General features: G+C 40.5%; 1 protein-coding gene across 10 annotated transcripts in view; it reads right to left on the bottom strand.

Moving 5' to 3' along the window:
• The window catches only part of APAF1 (apoptotic peptidase activating factor 1), a 71,936-nt gene that overhangs the window by 36,067 nt on the left and 17,250 nt on the right, over positions 1-18,619 (bottom strand). For 8 of the 10 annotated variants that reach the window (XM_019480847.2, XM_019480845.2, XM_014595174.3 and 5 more), the window contains 8 exons: positions 15,050-15,162; positions 12,447-12,578; positions 11,794-12,032; positions 9,664-9,831; positions 6,502-6,633; positions 3,777-3,890; positions 2,494-2,678; positions 1,448-1,571 (listed from right to left, as the gene is read on the bottom strand). In XM_019480847.2, the coding sequence (XP_019336392.1) occupies positions 1,448-1,571; positions 2,494-2,678; positions 3,777-3,890; positions 6,502-6,633; positions 9,664-9,831; positions 11,794-12,032; positions 12,447-12,578; positions 15,050-15,162 (1,207 nt within the window). Of the gene's footprint in view, positions 1-662; positions 759-1,447; positions 1,572-2,493; positions 2,679-3,776; positions 3,891-6,501; positions 6,634-9,663; positions 9,832-11,793; positions 12,033-12,446; positions 12,579-15,049; positions 15,163-18,619 lie in introns of all 10 variants that reach the window. The other 2 variants (XR_009461679.1, XR_009461677.1) reach the window with 2 other exon arrangements.

The following is an 18,619-nucleotide window of genomic DNA, read 5'->3' on the forward strand; positions in this document are numbered from 1 at the left end:
ATTCCCATTCAGCTCTACAAGGAAGTAATAACAATAATGGAACTGATTACCTTAAAAAAAACAACCAAAAAAAGATCATCCTGAATAGTCTAAAGGGACAGTAAAATATAAAATCTGCAATACATTCTGCAAAAGCAGATTTTCCTTAACATAAGGATTACTGACTGCTTTGCTTACAGACAAGATATATACATAGTCGCAGGGAGAGGATATCTGAAGAGTGGTACATTTCCAGGCATTTATTAGGAAAAATATTGGTAACGCAAAGTTTAAACATGAGAGGGTTTTTTTTTTATTAAGAAATACAATCATTAAAAATACAGGGTCCTTTTAAAAAAGCTTTTCCAAACGATATGCTGCTACATTTCTTCCACTTTTTAAGAAAAACCCTTGGTCTTAATGATGAGATCATTAAGTAGAGACATACATCACAATAACTTCAGCAAAGCAGAATAAAAAGTACATCCATCAGAAATAATCTGAATGGGAGGTCATCAAAATTGTGTAGCAGCCAGCAAATGAAAACAGCAACAAACATTAAATATCCAAATGAACAGTGTATAACTAGAAACTAAAAAGAAGCCACTAACAAATAGTATTCAACTTGCTAAGTAGTCAAAATACTACAAAAGGCTTGCAAAAAACATACTCTTTACCCTTACCTTGGGCTGTCTGTAATATGGATACCTTAACTGGATTACTGGTTGGCTGACTTGCTAGCATTCTTGAGAGCTGGCTGGCACCCTCCAGGCAGACTGCTGGCAAATTGGCATCAGTCACTTTCCCTCAGCCAGCTTTTAATTGCAAGCCTTCTCTTTAAACCCCACTTTTCATTATATTACTATCTCCAATTTCTGAAACTCATTTTCCCCCACTAGCACTTCATTGACAGATTATTCACAGAAGAATGATAAAAGTACTATAAATGTCTACATATATATATATACACACACACACACACACACACACACACACACACACGTGTTTTACTGTTTCCATACGATGACTGGTACTGGCTGTTTTTAACACTGACAAACAATTTTTCCATTCTGTGGAAAAGTTAAGGTTAACTGCAGCATAATTTGTTCACAAGGGAATACAGAAAAACGTGTTTTGTGGGTATATTGGTAGGGTTACATCAGGCTACAAGGTCTATACCAACAGAAACAGTCCAGTATGCATACAGGATGCAATAGCGTTTAGAAGACAAACCCATAAAACCCCTGTACACATCTAGATAAAAAATGATTCTATAAACACAAGCAATACAGTCACATATAATAACAACCTTGACTATATGACTTTAAATTATTTTCCCTCTGAAGAGTTCTAGTTTCCTGGCACCTTTGCATAATAAAGTAAAATAATAAGAACAAACTCAGAAAAATCTTAGTACTATGTGGCCAGAGACGTGCATTTCAGTTTTACTTGAGTATGCATATTTTACCTGCAGTGTTCTGTCAGCTCCACAAGAAGCTATTTTCTGTCCATCCTGGGAAAAGCAGGCATGGTAAACTGCATCTGTGTGTGGTCGGACAACCAAACGGGAGAGGTTCTTCATGCCTTTATTTCTTTAACACAGGAAGGTAATAATCAGTGATTTTAGAACAATCAAGTAATCCTATCTTAGTGTTTGCTCTAGACTTGTACTGAGGACTGTCCCCCTAGTAAAGCTCAGCTATAAGTAGGTAACAAGTAATTCAGAGTGCTGATTATACGGAATATGGCATATTTATTGAAAAAACTACCATGTCAATTAGGGCATGGCAATGGGCTGGTAGTCTCAGAGGGACCTTTGACATCAACTCTTCACATTTCTTGGGCATAATCTATTTTACAGAGATGGTTTAACCAACACATGAGATTCTTCTCAGATGTTCAACCAATACGGTTATATTTCCTACAGCTGACTCACGGATCCAGATACAAAGACAGAAAAAAAGTTTTATTTTTCATTGTTTGAGAGTGAAGTGTCTGAATCGATAGACTAAGCTTTATTTTTATAAGATGCATTTTTACCAGATTTACCAAGAGTTTTTCCAAAATCTTTAAGATGTAAAAAAAGATTTGAAAAAAATCTAAGTAGAAACACATTAGCCAAAAATAATTAGTACTTTTGAAATGCCAGTAGTACAAATAAAGAAAGGACAGGTTGAAATCTGAATAGTTAAGTAAAATGAGATCTTAACATCAGTGGAGATTACTTGATTATGGCCCTGCACGCTACATCTGGTGTGCAGGGCAGCACAGGGCCCAATTCTAGCATGGCCAAGGGAAAGCAGCACATAGCCCCACGAGTCCAAACCCAGTACACGGGGCCAGGCAGAGGCAGCACAGGGTCCCAGGCTCCAACACCTAGGACACAGGGCCAGACAGAAGTGACGTAGGCCCCGGTACCTCAATCCCAGCACAAGTGACTGGGTAGAGGAGGCGCAGGCCCCTGGGGCCCCAATCCCAGGCTACTGGTGGGGTTGGTTGATGGTGTCTACTTACATCCATTCCACATAAAATGCTCCTTTATCAACTTCTTGGTGTGCCTTTAGTTTAGCTTGTTGATATACTTCTGAGGTTTCTGGTTGACAAAGCCCTAACTGTACAATATCAGGAAATGGCTGTCGTCCAAGAAGGTGTCCATTTAAAGAGAGAAATTTCTGAAAGTTCTCACGTGCTAGGCTATTCTGTATGAAAAAGAGGTTTGATAATATCTCCAGAATAGGAATAAATAAATAAATAAAAATCAATGGTCTCTTCCAATATGTAGTATTTTATTACTCTTTCAGAAACATGGTTTATATTAAGTCTTTCTTGAAAGGAACGCTTAAGGGTTGGGTCAGGTCAGATTTTATTTCATAAGGTGCATGTTAGATGAATTCTTCTTGAATAAGTGCCCAGATACTACAATAATTACTCACATTAAATAGCACCCTTATCTGAAAGCAGTATTATTGAGGTAAATAGGGCTAATGACAGAGCAAAGATAAAAGCATGTTCCATCAGGATTAAGGGACTTCAAGCACTCTTCCAGAGTCTTGTTTAATACCATATTTACCCAAATCCAAGACGACTTCGAATTTAAGACACCCCCCCCAATAATTAGATTCTATACATGAAATATTATAAATTAGGGGAACAGGAAGTGACAATTTTCCATGTACAGAATACAATTGGCCCCCGCCCCAAACAGGTCTCCCTCCCTAAAACACCACTCCTTCGCATGGTCTCTACTGGGTGCCACCCTCGTTGTGCTTCCCCCCCCCAGCTACTACACAGTCCTGGAGCTGAGGCTGCAGCAGCTACTTGTCCCATGTCGATGGGGGATACACAGGGGACGAGACAGGACAGATTCACAGAAGTTTACGGCTGGAAAGGACCTTGTGAGATCATTGGATCCAGCTCCCCTGCTCTGGGCAGGAAAGACTGCTGGGGTCAAATAACCCTGACAAAGTGTGCATCCAACAGGACGGGACACCCTTGTCTTGGACTTGAGTAAATACAGTAATTATACAAGATTTTTTAGCTTCGTATAATTACAATAATCAGTTTTAAGACTGAAAAAACAAAAAAAACCATGCAGGTACTGAAAACACTAAAATCAGCATCTACATGTAGACCATGGTGTCCATGGATTAATTTTCTGATCCCCAACTACAGCCTTTACTTGAAGATGACTTCAGAGTTCACTCTTTCCTTTTACTTCCAAAGACATCATTATTTTAATACTAAAGTCTGGTTAGAGAATATTAAACATATTAGTCATTTAATTTACAGTATCATACCTTTTGATCCAGTATATTACTGTATTCTACATATTCATGAATCAGATGGGCAGGTCCTACTAATTCTGTTTTGGCTTTAATCCAATCTAGAGAAAACATGAGATCACATAGTTCCTGTAAAGAAAAAAAGTTAAAGAAAAACAGAGAGAAAATTATTGGATATATATAAGCACTGTGTCTAGCACTGATTTTAAATGTGTATAGAAAAAACAGCAGTCATCACGAGCTTTGAAAACTGCTGTTTCACAGGTATGAATTTCCATAAGAGTGATCAACAAATCAAACCATTATGAGATGTCATAAAGAATATAAAACTTATGTCTGGAAAAATTGAGGCCAGGGGCTGCCAGGTAAAAACAGGCTTTAGTTCAATTGTACAAACAGGAGACAGCATTTAAAATCCTTAAAGTGGGCTCTTCAACCACAATCTGTAAGTACTTACAAAGAGTGCAGACAAACAAGAGGTTTACTATATATAGGAAGCTGACCATACTGGGTGCATCTACGTGTGCCATTAAGGCAACAAGATAAACTCCGGTGTAGTTTGTGCCCGAGTCATCTGCTCCCAGGCATGCAAGACTTCAGCAGTTTGAGCCAGGGTGGAGCAGCCCTGGGCTGGCAGGGAACTAGGGGTCAGCCCCAGGTTCCAAGCAGCAGTGTCAGACAATGGAAGGGCTGGCTGAGGCACAAGGATGTTAAAGTGCAGAGCTAGGAGGCAGGCAGTACTATCTTACGGCAGAGATAATTAATTACACCCTAATACCTGTGCACACGTAGATGGTGAAGCTTTACTGTGGAGCATATCAGTCTACTCCGCAGTTAAGTGCACATGTAGTTGCACCCATGTAGTAAAAGTAGGGTTACCATACATCCAGGTTTTCCCCAGACATGTCCTCTTTTTGGGTCTTCCGATCTCTGTCTAGGCAGTTTTAAAAAATATGATCAAATGTCCCGGACTTTGTTCTGCTCTGCTCAGCATTGATGCTTTTCCCAGCCCTTCCCAGCTTGCCCTAGCAAGGAGCTGTTTGGGGCTGGGGGAAGGAGGAGGAGGGCAATTGGAAGCAGGGGGCACTACCTATATGTGCAGGCACAGTCAGGGTGGCAGGAGCAACCCTGGCAGCTGGATGCAGGTAAGTCTATGGGGAGTGGGAATTGGAGGGCCAAGAGCTTGGGGAGTGTGTGTGTGTGTGTGTGGTGTAGGGAGGGGACAGGTGCCTACTGCTGCTGGGGGAAGCTGCCTAGGCACTGGGGCTGCAGCAGGACAGGGGGGAGGCACCTGCCTCTCCAGCAGGGGAATGGTATTGGGGGGTGGTGGGGATGGAGAGGCTCTTTGGCAGCAGCGGGGAGCTGCATGGCCAGGCCGGTGGCACTGGGGCTGGTGCCCTTGCTTTTAGTGGCGGGGTGGCCAGGAGATGCTGCAGGGCTGGGGGGAGCAAGACTGGAGGGCCTGTGGCTTGTGAATGAAGGGCACCTGGGGGTGGGGGATGATTTGTCGGGAGTGTGGGGCACTGGCAGGATCAGGGGGCTGCAGGTCAGAAGTGAGGGGCACCAGACGAGACAGGGGGGCTGTGTGTTGGGAGTGTGGGGCACCAGCATGGTCCAGAAGGGTGGGGTACTGTGGGTTGGGAGTAAGGGGCACTGGCAGAGCCAGGGGTTTGTGGGTCAGGAGTGAGGGGCAGCAGCAGGGCTGGGGACTGTGGCCTGGGAGCAAGGGGCAGCAGCAGGGGCAGAGCACCGGAATATCACTGTCCCCCCACAATCATATAGCATCCACTCCCCGCCCCCCAACAGGTGTCCTCTTTTATTGAAACTGGAAATATGGTAATCCTAGGTAAAAGGAGAGCAGACACATGACACAACCCTGTAACATGGTAAATCTCTTGAATCCAAGTAAAAGTTACTCCTTGAAAAATCTAAGCAACTTTTCTACATGGGGGAAGTTATTACATGCAATGTGTTGCGTCTGCTTCACTAGTAAACTGCATCCTACAGTAGCCTATTGCTCAATGCACATAGAGTCCCTGGCACCTAAAGGTAATAGCTTCTACTACAGGCAGCCAGTTTAGCAGAGTTAGCCTGTCATGTGTCTGATCCTTATTAAGGAATAAAACCCAAGATAAGTACTCTGTAATTATTGTGCTGTTTCTTCATCTGGAGGAAGTCTAAGCTTTCTCAAGAAGCAATTTTAAGCAGACGGTCAAAACAAAAGTATAATGCAACAAAACAATTTATAGAGGTTTTCAGAATAGATGATAAAGCTTTCATTGGACTGAAATTTACTCAAGAGTATTAACTACCAGGTATAAAGCCAATCATCACAACTACAACCACCTCTGAAAAATCTCAGACTAGACAAAAGAAAAGGAAAAAAAAAAGACTAATTTAAGTTCTGCTCAGCAAATCCAAGAAAATTGTTTTAAAATTATTCCTATCTTGGATTACCCTGGGTTGCCTATAATCTCCACATTTTACTTACAATGAATTCTATACAGAATAAAGGAGAAAAAAGGCAACAACTCATAATATACTTTAACCAACTAATCTTCATTTTATGGAAAGGCATTAAAGTTTGTTTTGCAATAGTAAATATTTGAGCCACAGCCACTATCAAGCAATTCAAACAATTGAAACATTTCAAACAAACTAAAAACCAAACAAACAATCAACAAACCAAGGGAAATATCAGTTGTAAGGAAAGGATAACGGGACAACAATCGGTACTTACTTCCTGCATTTTAGCGCTAGCCATGTGGAACGCTAAAAAGTTATACCAGTACATGCAATCCTCTTCACCTGGAGTAGGTATACATAATCTATAATGTTTCTTGTACTGTTTAACAATCTTTTCATGCAGCTCCTGCAACAATTAAAACATCTTCAATTAGTATCATATGAAAGCTAATAGGGCATCGTGAAATTTCGGCAGACGTTTCGTTTCAGAGGTGTTTCAGGCTGTTTTGAGGCCTGAAACACTGAATCCGAATCAAAATGGAAGGCTCCAAAACATCTCCGAAACAAAACAAAGGAACCTGAAACGTTTCGGAAATGTTTTGGAAAATTTCAGAGTTTCGGAGCCGGGCTTGCAGAGAAACAGCTGTATGCTGCTGCCCTGCTACGTGACTCGACACGGGGCTGCAGAGGGCGGGCAGCAATGGTGAGGAGACCCCCGGCATGGATCTCTGCTCCCTGCAGAGCCAAGTTGTGCAGCAGGGCAGTGCTGGTCCCTGCTGCGCGACCTGGCTCCGCAGGGAGGAGAGATCCGGGGTAGCGTGGGGCTCTGTGTGAGGGGTCTCCTTGCCTGCACGGAGGGCAGCAGCCCTCCCCCGAATGAGCCACCCACAGCCCTGTCCTGCTCCCTGCTGGGGTCCTGCAGTCCTGGCCCCAAGCCCCACCTGGCTGGGCAGTAGAGCTGTGCGAAGCTTGCAGCCCGTTCAAAATGAATTCAGAGGAGATTCAAATCTCTGAAACAGATTTGGCCAAAACGAAACAGGACAAGGATCTGAAACACTGAAACAAACCACTGTCCTACGAAACAGCCAAATCTGAAACCAAATCAAAACACAGCTGTTTTGCACAGCCATAAAGCTAATAATATTGCTGTTAGCATTTGTCTTTAAAAATATTTTATTGAATGAATCTATTAAAATGTTTCTGTCACCATATCTACAAAGTGCATAATAAACTAAATAAGCAGATCAATTAACTAAATATACCATTTGAAAGGTTACTTTTCTTCATATATTTTTTTCCTACAGCATCTTCAGAGTAGTTTTATCTTTAAGACAGCAACATTTTCAAACAAAATCTCAATGAAATATTTGTAGTATACAAACGTTTTAAAAATAAAAGAGTTCCACAATTAATTTGCAAACAGGTAGACATGACTATGTAATAGTTAAGTTAATAGGTTATCTATTTGTCTTCATAATGTAGTAACTGATGACTATAAACTTTTTTCACATCCTCACAGATTCCTATATTAATTACTATACTGAGGATGTTAGAGCAGTTGTTTTTTTTTGCTGAAGTATTATTATTCTATTTCTTTTCTTCAAAATGTATACATTTTATGTCCCTTCAGATACTAAGCTTGTTCACTATTTGTTAAGGAGTACCCTTAGGAATAAGATGATTCTAAAGTAACACTGGAAGAATTTCATCGATATCATGCCCCAAGAACATCCTCAATACAATCTAGAAAAAGGGTGACAAAAAGAGGTTTTCAAAACCTGTACATTCAAAACTTAAGTTTATAATTAAGTTTACATCTCAAAGGATGCATCATCAAAAAGCTTTAGCTTGAATTGTTACCAGAAAACTAGTCACTCTACTATTCTAATCTTTTCAGCAGCTGCTAGGAAAAAGATGCTACAGATTCACATAATCAAAATGAACAGCTCAACCTTTTAATGATGTACCTGTAATTTATATGTCAAGACACAGGAAGAAGTTTAAATGCATTAGCCTTTGGATATTTCAAATGATTAAGTCAGAACAATAGATAGATAAAGTCTTTCACAGTAATTGTGTTCTGATTAGGCAAAAGGTAGAGCAGGCAGGCACCTTACAAACCAGTTCAAAGAAGCATGGCCCTAAACTAGGCATACTACTCTGAACCACCAAAATGCTACCACTACTGCTGTGTGAAATGGCACTGTTCTGTTTCAACTTGCATTCTGACATTTCAATTTGAAACCACTGTTCCGTTTCGTTGAAACAGTGATGCTGTTTTGATGTTTCGCCCATAGGCTATAATGGGGAAGTTTGAAACAGTCTCTCTCATCTGGCAGGCAGATCGGGGGCCCGCAACCCCAGAAGGGCTGCGGGGCAATGCCAGTCCTCCCAGGGTTCTGGGCCCCCGATCTGCCTGCCAGATAAGCAAGGGAAGCCAGGTGCTGCCGCCTGGGACCACTGGGCTGAGTTGCCTTCCCCAGCCCGATCCTAGCACTGGGGAGGGGGACTCAGCCAGGCTGCTTTGAAACTTGAAATGTTTTGACTGCCCTTGTTTTGTTTTGAGGCTGTTTCAATTTTGCTGTTTCGAGCTCGAAATGAGTTGAAACAGTGTTAAAATGAAGCAGCCACCAAAATTTCACACAGCTCTAGCTACCATGCCTTACCTTCTAACTTCACACTACCATGGCTCATCACTTCTATGTTTTGATTAGAGAACTACACCCCGAGCAAAATACTGAAAACCATGTTGGCATCAATATTTAAAACATTTTATACTTATCAATCATAAATTGTTACTCCTGGTGTTTTTATGTATTGCACTAATTTCCCATTATTAATCTTGTTTCTCTACTCTACTCTCTTTCACGCTGCCTGCTAGTTATGCAAACATTAAATCTATTCAATGAGTAGGGAGAAAGAAAAGGAAAAAAGTTGGCTGGTTTCCAATCAGTCTCTCATTTGTTATGGCAGTTTCATGCAAAAACCTTCAAAACTCACACTTTTGCTTATCTGTGGTAAATGCAATTCTAATGGCATTTTGATGTGCCTCAATATCATTGATGGAGCACTATTCTTTTACTGGCAATAAATCACAGGCAGAAAAACAACAGAGAAAAGATGACATTTATCTAAAAGAGGCTCCTAACTCCAGAACAAGCCTGTTGTCAGCCAAGCTTAATACTTTTGTATTTCACAATATCAGAATTGTTAAAATTACATATGACTGGAAGAAAAAAAATCTGTCATTAATTTATTTGAAAATAATCTGTGTTAAAACTGCATGTAAAAATTTGTTTTTACAATAAATGGTTTAGCATCAAGGAACATGGGGATTACTTTTCAGACCCCTGTTGATTTTCTGTCATAGAAAAGCATATATAATTTCCATACCTGACCTGTGTTAAAAGCATATCTCAGTTTGTGGATACACTACCTGAAGTTGCTCACGATTCTTCTCTATGAGGAAGTCAAGTTGAAGATCATGCAAATAATAATGGAATGATTTCCCATTACGATCACAGAATAAGAGAGATTTGTTTACAAATTCTTGCTGCATGTCTTCAACTTCTTCAGGCTCCATATCCCAAAGAATACAGAACACCTAAAAGCATTTTAAAACAAGAAAGGTAGAAGGAGGGAATCAATCTGACCTTTTATACAAAAGTTATAAAAAGTTACAACTTGCAGGTAATGCTCTGTGTAGGGTGAGGGCTAAAAGAGCTGTTGCAGGAACTAAATTAGACCTGGGATTCTGTGCCCCTAGGAAAAAGGGTGACCAGAGAACTCTAAAAGCTAAATCTACCTTTCTTCTTTCTCCCCAGGAGAAGATTCAGGAGCGAACCAAGTCTTGAGGATAGCCTGAGAAAGCTCCACTCTGCACTACTGACTATATATTGGGAGCCCTTTAAACATATGCTAGACCAAGAGCAGTATCTGGTCTGTGACAGAGAAAGATATAGTGACTCCTCCAACAGACACAGCGCATCACTTAATTAATCCCTTTATCTCCATGTCCTGATTAACAGTCATCATGCTTACTTTTGTAAGCAACCCCAACTACTAACCATTTTTGACATGAAGTAGAACAGGCTGTGGGCTGGATCTGGCCCACCATGGAATTTTATCCAGACTGTGGTGGGTCCTTTGGCCCCACCTGGCCCAGGCACATGGGACAGCCTGAGCCATGGTGTGTGCGGCTGGTCCCACTGCACTTGGGCGCATGGCAGTGCAGGAGCAGTCGCTTCCCAGCTCCTTCTAGCTGCCGCTGCCGGTTTCACTGCCGCTGGACCTGGTTCCACTGCCTGGGCACCCCAGCCTATCCTCCTTGCACCCACTGCTGGGGGTGCCAGATAGAGTGGGGGGAGTGGGGTCTCCATGGGGACCAGCACACAAGTGGACAGGGCCAGGTCAGAGATTGGGATCACGGGGAGGTGACAGCACAGGGGCCAGGGCTCCACACACATCCCCGCCAGTTCCGTAGGCAGAGGCAAAGCCCTGGCCCCATGCCATCACCACCCCACAATCCCAATCCCCGGTCTGGCCTGCCCGCCCATCCTGCACTCAGATGCCACTTCCTGTCCGTCCGTGGGCCCATCCCATCTGCCTGGTTGCGCGCCCTGCCCACGTGGATCACAGCCAATCTCCATGGAGACCCCGGGATCACAGGGTGGTGAGAGCACAGGGCCAGAGCTGCAATCCATCCCATGCACACCCCTGCCCACAGAACCAGTGCCCCTCAAAGGGGCATGTGGGGACCTGATCACAGCTCTTCCTTGGGTCCCAGCCCACATTGTCATCACCCCACAATTCCAATCCCAGCTCCTGCCCCGCTCCCAGATGCTGCTCCCTGCCCACCTGTGGTCTCATCCCATCCACTCAGCCAAGCACAGGGCAGAGCTACTTGGGGAATTTTGATGAGCTATCACTAAAACTCCCTAAATGGCCCTCTAGCCCAAATAACTGCCCACCACTGAGGTAGAAGGTAGAACAGGGTGGCAACTTACAGACTATCTGATTCAGAGAAGCATGAGCTTTCATAGGCAGCAACCTACTCCAGCAGATACTATGAAAGGAGTGGAATTTTTCTTTTAGACCAGTTTCTTCCACTTTTGGAGAAATCACTGTTTGATTAAAAGAGCTATATAAACACAGGTATTTACCGTAATATTACTTCAACAGCTTTTCATTTACATCATCTTCCTTTAGTCTTCAAGCTAAAATACTATTATTTAATGATGGACCTAGTCTGATGCACTAAGGGTGCATCTGCATGTTCATTAATTTGCTTTTGTTAACGCACACTACATTTAGTACCTTCATTGTGATGTACTAGAAAAAGGTGCATTAGCTTATTTTAATGTGCATTAAAACAAGCTAATGCACATTAAAGAGCACATGTAGACAAGCTCATGTTGTCAGTTCAGCAGTGCTAAAAGTTTTTCATTAAGATCACACACTGATTAGACCAAGTACTAAAAACAAAACAAAGAATCTCCCAAATAACTACAAAAAGAAAGGACCTTCAATCCCACCAATTATAAAACATCAGATTTGGCATAATTACCTTAGTAGGCACTTTAACATCCTTTGGAAGAATAGAAAGATCTTTATAGAAGTCTTTAAAGTTTTCATTCAGCATTTCAACACTTATGGACATTGCTTCATCAAGTGCTTCATAATCATAAGAAGAAGATTTCTTTATCCTTCTAAATTGCTTATTCTGCAGCTGTCTGAGATAATATTCCCAACGATTGGGGAAATCACGTAATAATGCGCCTATCAATGATAACACAAGGGGCGAACCTGAAAATATCAAAGAAAAGGACCAAAATCTCAAATGAGGATAAACTAGTATTGGATCCAAAAGTGTTTTCATCAGCAACTGCTGTTCTAAAAAGGCTAGCTCTTGTTTTAGCAACAGAAGTCTTAAAAGCCAGGTGGGAAAAATATGCGACATAGATACTTGTGGTATGAAATGTATAGGATTCACCTAAATACTCTTCCTGCAAGTACTCTGAACAGAATTAAACAAGATAAAGAAATGAAAGGAAGAAAATCCATTAGGGTCACTTAAAGAAACAAAGGGAAATCCAGCAGTAACATGTTGTTTGTTTAAAGTACTACAGCATGACAGAATCCCTCCTAAATTATGTTTATGTAATAGAAATTACAAAATACAAATGTTTCTGAAGTAGTAAAAAATAGTAAATACCATACCTTTGCATTCTCTTACAATTTTATCAGCTTGGGCAGGCATATCTTTTATTTTCATATCAACAAAGAGAGATAAAATTTCAAGTCCCTTCTCATCATTCAATCCACTTTCCATGTGAACTTCATATTTCCTGCCTAGGGTAGGTTTACAATTAAAAATAATGAAAGAAAGATTTAGAGAGTTAAAAATCTTAATAAAAGTATACAAAATATTTAAATTAGCTTGTAAGCACTTCCAAAACAAAACATGAAACACGGAATATAGATTGAAGACCAAGCTCTTCCTTCTCTGAAATATACAACAAAGATCCTTTTGGACCAACAGTTGTGGGAAGAGGAATAAAAACAAGTTTTATTAAACATGCCTTTGTTTTTGGCAGATAAGCCACAAGCAACCTAGTCATGACAGCACAGAGCTCTATACAGGCTAACTGACCCTATCTCCAGCCCAATAAATATAGTATTTTAAACTTACTACAGAGCTCATTAATTTAGATACAACTCCACTTCATTTGGATGTTTCAAAACTGTTTGTCAAAAGATATACTTGAGACTATACTAATGGGTAAAAGTGTCAAACCAATCCCTATTCCAAAGTGTTAATATTTTTAATATCTGAATATAAAACATAATGGGGAAAAAGTACTTAAAAGTTTCACGTGCATACTATTCCAGAATGAAAGGATGCCTTGAAAAGAGTAAGAGAACTTGCAAATTTGAAAAGAAATTGACAAATGCCAATTTTCCTTCAATGAGCATAATTAGCTCTTAAAAATAAATCTAAAATTGTGCTGTTCTTATTTGCAACAATAAAGAATAATGCATAGCATAAAGGTAGCAGGAGTAGCTATGCCTGAAGTGATCTGTAAAAAGCAGCAGTTGGAAGCCCAGGACCCCCTCCATCCACAGATCACTGGGAAATAACAAAAGCAGCCCTGCAGTCTAGAACAGGTGAATATTGGTGAGGACCATGCTTAGCAGCAGGAGAATGAAGCAGAACTCCACAACCACCTTAGGTTTAAAAGAAGATAAAAGAAGCTGGGGTAACTTTACAGGGAGGATACTGAAAGGGGAGTTCTGACTCTCAAATTAGAGGATGTGATCTGTAGAGTTATGCTTCCTGTCTCTAGACTGCAGACCAGAATGGAGGGTGTTTGATTCCTGCCCCCCCGCCACATGTTTTTGGGCTTTGCTGGTTGTCTCAGGGGGCTGGGAAGGAGGCAGATTCAAAGGCACAAAGAATGAGGAAGTTGCCGGCCAATCTGATGAAAATTAATCTTCAGGTAAAATACGAACATAAAGCATCCATTATGGAAATATCTGCAAGTAGCACACAATTATAGGACATTCATATTATTAATGAGAGTAAAAGGAATTTATTATGTGTGGGCTCACTCAGTGGACATAAACTGAAAAATTAACTAGCAATTTGGGGCATCTGATTTAAGGTGCTTGAAAGAAGCCAGGATTTTCAGAAAGCACAAAGTACTGATCCTCTGAAAAAGCAGTTTTCAGTATTAGCAGTGCCTAAATTCTGCATCCAAAAATGAAGATATTTTAAATGACTACTTGCTTTTAAAATCTTGGTTAACAAGCTTATCTGCTTACAATTTGTCTATTTTAAAAAATAAATGCAGGTCTTGGAAATAACAAAATGTTGTTTTCAGAATCACCTCCAAGTGGAGAACTGTATCAAGTGGGATAATAAAAATATTTGCAGAACAAATATTTTATAAAATTCTATCAGGAACAGCATAAATTTAATAATGATTAAGTGTTCCTCCCTCCCTTAGTACAAAGTAAGGAATCTAATTGCAAAATGATTCGGAGAGCTTGGAAAAGCTAATTTCCAAATAAAATCAGATTAATTCCTAATACGTACATTCAAAATATCTGTTAACATTCAGTAACCTCCAGTTAATATTTTTGTAAACATTCTTCATTCAAATTCAATTTAGAAACATACACAGACTGCATTTATTAACAGATTTCCATTTCAAGGGAAAGATCACTGCAGAAAATACAAAGTTTGGTGACTTCCATATCATCACAACCTACCATGGGCTCAATCATCCACTCCTTAAGACAAAAGAAGAAAGGAACACAGTCTGTTCAGCCCTGCAGGGAAGGCAAAAGTGGCTTGTAATACCCCATCCCCATGACTTTCTTTATCTGACCTATACAACATTCTTCATGTCCTTCAAAGGGAAATTTGTCCTGCCTTCCTCAACTATAGACAAAATTGGAAAAAACAGGGTCTTTCTTGCAGACCAGAAAAGGAAAACAGGATGAATTCTAGTGGCCTTCTCCATCCCCTTCACCAATATGATATAATCAGAATTGGGTTCACATTTCGTGCTTTGGTGGTATTTGTTGACAGCCAGTAAAATTTTCTAGTCATGAACATGAAACATAACAGACATCATCCATAACCAGAATTTCCACCTCTCACAAACCTTCTAGTTCCACAGCCTGCCAAAGGCAGTGGCATATGAGAGGAATAATCTATAACCAAGAAAAATTACAAAAATTTAAATGGTATTTTATCAGTTAACAGACACACAACTGATATGAAGTCCTAAGCAGGACAGAATAACATTCCTTACCAGTCACATGATCTGTCACACTCCTATCCCTGCTGGTAATAAGAACTTTACAATGATTATCAAAAGCTTTTAATGTCTGAGAATCCCAAATGTCATCCAGGACCAAGAGAGACCTAATACAAGAAGAAATATTATACATTTGGAGTCAAGCAGTCACTTTAAAAAATAATAATTAAAAAAAAAAAATCATTGCATTATTAAAATGCTACCTTTTAAGAAGCACTAACATGCAATTTGGGAAGCAAGTTCATATTCTGAATTTGTGTCTCAGAAAAATATTTAAATGCTTTACTTTTCACTCTTTTGCCAATATAGAATACATTCATCATTGCTTATAATTCATAAGAGCATATTTTTGTCAATACTGAGCCACGAGTAGTTTGTTTTTCCCTCTCTCTCAATATCCATCAGGAAGTTAGAGGTAAGTATTTGTTAACATGATATAAAAAAAAGAAATGCTTTCTTATGTATAGGTTAAATAGCTGCATAGATGAGAAGAGCTCAGTTGGTCAAGCACAGAACAAACGTAAGTAGAAATTAAATTCCTGTTTACTTAGCTTGCTACATGTCTGTTTTTGAAAATCTTGTTGGGGTGGGAGGGAGAGAAGCTGTGTAGGAATAACTTTTGCCCTATAATTTTAGTCTGATATCACATCTCTATTTGCAGAAGTAACATTTTTCAAAGACTATCCATTGACATATTTCTGAAGCAGAGCTACAGTTATGTTTGAGGACTACGCTATGCTAATAGATCTCTCAACAAACCAAATGAAAAAAGTCTTGCTTGATGCAATGCATATATAACCAAAGAACAAATGGTCAAAGATGGTTGCCAAAAAACAAACAATCTCCTTTCCTTAAAAGAAAACCAGAGCAAATAAGTCCAGAAGACAGAACAAAACCTCATATATTTGCATTTTGAACACTTCAGGGGAAAATAATAATAATAATAAAGCTTTTAAGTTGTCAGCTGAATTGTATTACACTGTTTACTTTTGTTTCTGATTCCTTATGGGAGAAATTTTCAACTGCTCCCATTGAAGTTAAGAGAAGTGTCATATTTACTTCAACTGGAAGAGAGTTAAGCCAATGAACATTGAAAATTCCTCACTTTACATACAAATGCATGCACTGTATAGCTAAAAGTTTCAAAGTTGCTGAAGGGGGTCTTATTTTTTAAATTGGGCACCCAGACACATTAGATCACTGAAAGTCTTTTTATATGGGATAAGTTAACGATGAATTTATGTTAAGGTTACTATTCTCATCAGGAACATCCATTTGTGATAAAGAAAAGAAAAAAAAGGTGACCAAACATAAAGCATGAGAGCAAGTTGTGCTCGTGGCGTGGGGGAAGTAGTGGGTGCGGCCTGATAGCCACGAGATCGGCGGTCCCGGCCCACGCTGTTTGGCAGGGGGCAGGCGGATGCAGCCCGTTTAAAAGGAAAAGCGCGCGCACCAAAAACAGGGACCCACGCCATATCGGAGAGGCCTGATCACCCTCACCGGAGGTCCTGCGTCCACGAAATCCCTTCCCCCCGGACACCCCCATCACGACCGAGTATATCATTCGAATGCGTTTAGAGCTCTCAAGTTAACAGCGAGTTTAATCTTGGAACTGCTGTAACGGAAACCACCTATACGAAAGTGTGAGTAAAGCATTTATTTGTTACACCGCCTCCTTAGTGTTTTCTGTCGACGGAGGGAGAGACAGGAGAAGGAGGAACAAGGCCCCGTAACCCTTTCGTCCCCGGCCTGTTCGCGTAATACTTTTCTGGGTCCAACCACCCACCGTCAGGTTGGTCACCATTAAGTACTGTCACAGCCATAACCAATTCATCCTATGACATCTTCATATGAAAAAGCCTTATGCAATAGATGCAACTATCTGCTCTCACATGTGAACAATCAGAGACTTTACAGGTAATTTAGGATTCTCCCAAACTTCTAGAGATGGTGAACCATTCTCCACACTTAGAAGAGTTTCCTGATACCCTGTTAAGACCACTACCTCTCATACTAATTGATTACAGCCATATCAGAAGTAATTCTCAAATTGCATAAAGTGAACTTTACTAACAAGAAACTGAAAGTTAACTTATAACCACAACCCAACATGATAAATAAGGCTGTCCTCCTAAGAAAAGGTTTGCAGAAACTACTGTCTCATTCTTGATCAGGAAGCAACTGAAGTCCTTTATTTGGTCAGTAAACTGAAACCCAAATGAGAAAAAAAAGAACACAGACTAGAAAAAATTCTAAAACTGGGTCTCTCTCTCAGAGGCAATTTCACTCTAATGAATGCCTGGCTTGAGGAAGTCAACCATAGCATCAAATCATAGGCAACATTTATTACTTTGTCTTGCTATGGCTCGGTCAGTACTCCCAAGTCAACAGCATACTGGATTCAGGAAACGTTGATCAGTTAAAAAGACAGTTCCAGAGCAGAATCTGAAATTCCCCAAGTTGAATCTACAAATGCCTGATGGCTCCCAATTGTTCCTTTTGTTTCAGACTTCAGCAAGTGAACTAAATATATGCGCTAAACAGTTTGAGCACAAGAAACAGAACAGCAGGGTAAATTAGTCTTGGTGAAACATTACACCAATAGAGCTATCCTGCTTTCAGTCCCACCTTGAGTTCCAGTGTCTCCAGAGTACTGTGTTTAGCTGCCTAAACATACCATAAAAGGAAATAACCCCAGCCTCCTCTTTGTGCTCAGAAAAAACGATTTCCACATTTTGCAGTGATGTCTCTCCCCTGCCATGCACAAACTGAATATTCAAATTCCACCTCTGCTGAGAAGAGATGAGTTTGATTAAGCGAACAAAGATGTCAGAAAGGTAGCATAAGTGTGCCTTGACAGACAAGTAGCTGAACCTGTAAGCAAGCGAGGACTGCTGATCTTTCAGAAAAATCTGCACTTCAACTTAGAGTCAGGTTAGCATTTTACATTTGAAACTTGACTCTCTTTTAAAGAAAAAGAAATGTTACTGTATCACAAGGCAATACAAAAAGTAAAAAATTCATAGGATAGGTCTTAAGGGTTTCACAGATGGCTTGGCACAGATTCCCTAGCATTTTTCTTGGCAACAAAAACGTTGCCAACATTTAAAAAAAAAAAAAATCAGGAAAAGAAATAGTTTTTGGACCTTTGTGAACAAGCATCCATTCTTTTGCTTCACAACCACCTGTAAGCAGGAATTGGCAACCTATGGCCCCCAAGCCAGAACTGGCCCTCATGAAGATCATATGTGGCATATATTTTACCGAGGGCATACACCAGCTGTTTGATCCAGTCTGTGGCATGCCATTAGCAAAACAATCTCCTCTGGTCACTCCAGCCAACTACGTGAAGGGCTGTTCTTCCTCACTGTGGCCCCTGCTCACTATTGCTGGAAGTTTCCAAGTCTTGAAGTAACCCTTGCCAAAACACAGAATCAGAGAACCATAGAAAATTAGGGTTGGAAGGGACTTGGAGGTAATCTAGTCCAACCCCCTGCTCAAAGCAGGACCACCCCCAACTAGATCAACCCAGCCAAGGCTTTGTCTAACCAGGTCTTAAATCCT

This window comes from Alligator mississippiensis, chromosome 4 (assembly GCF_030867095.1).
Source record: "Alligator mississippiensis isolate rAllMis1 chromosome 4, rAllMis1, whole genome shotgun sequence".
Taxonomy (NCBI): domain Eukaryota; kingdom Metazoa; phylum Chordata; order Crocodylia; family Alligatoridae; genus Alligator; species Alligator mississippiensis.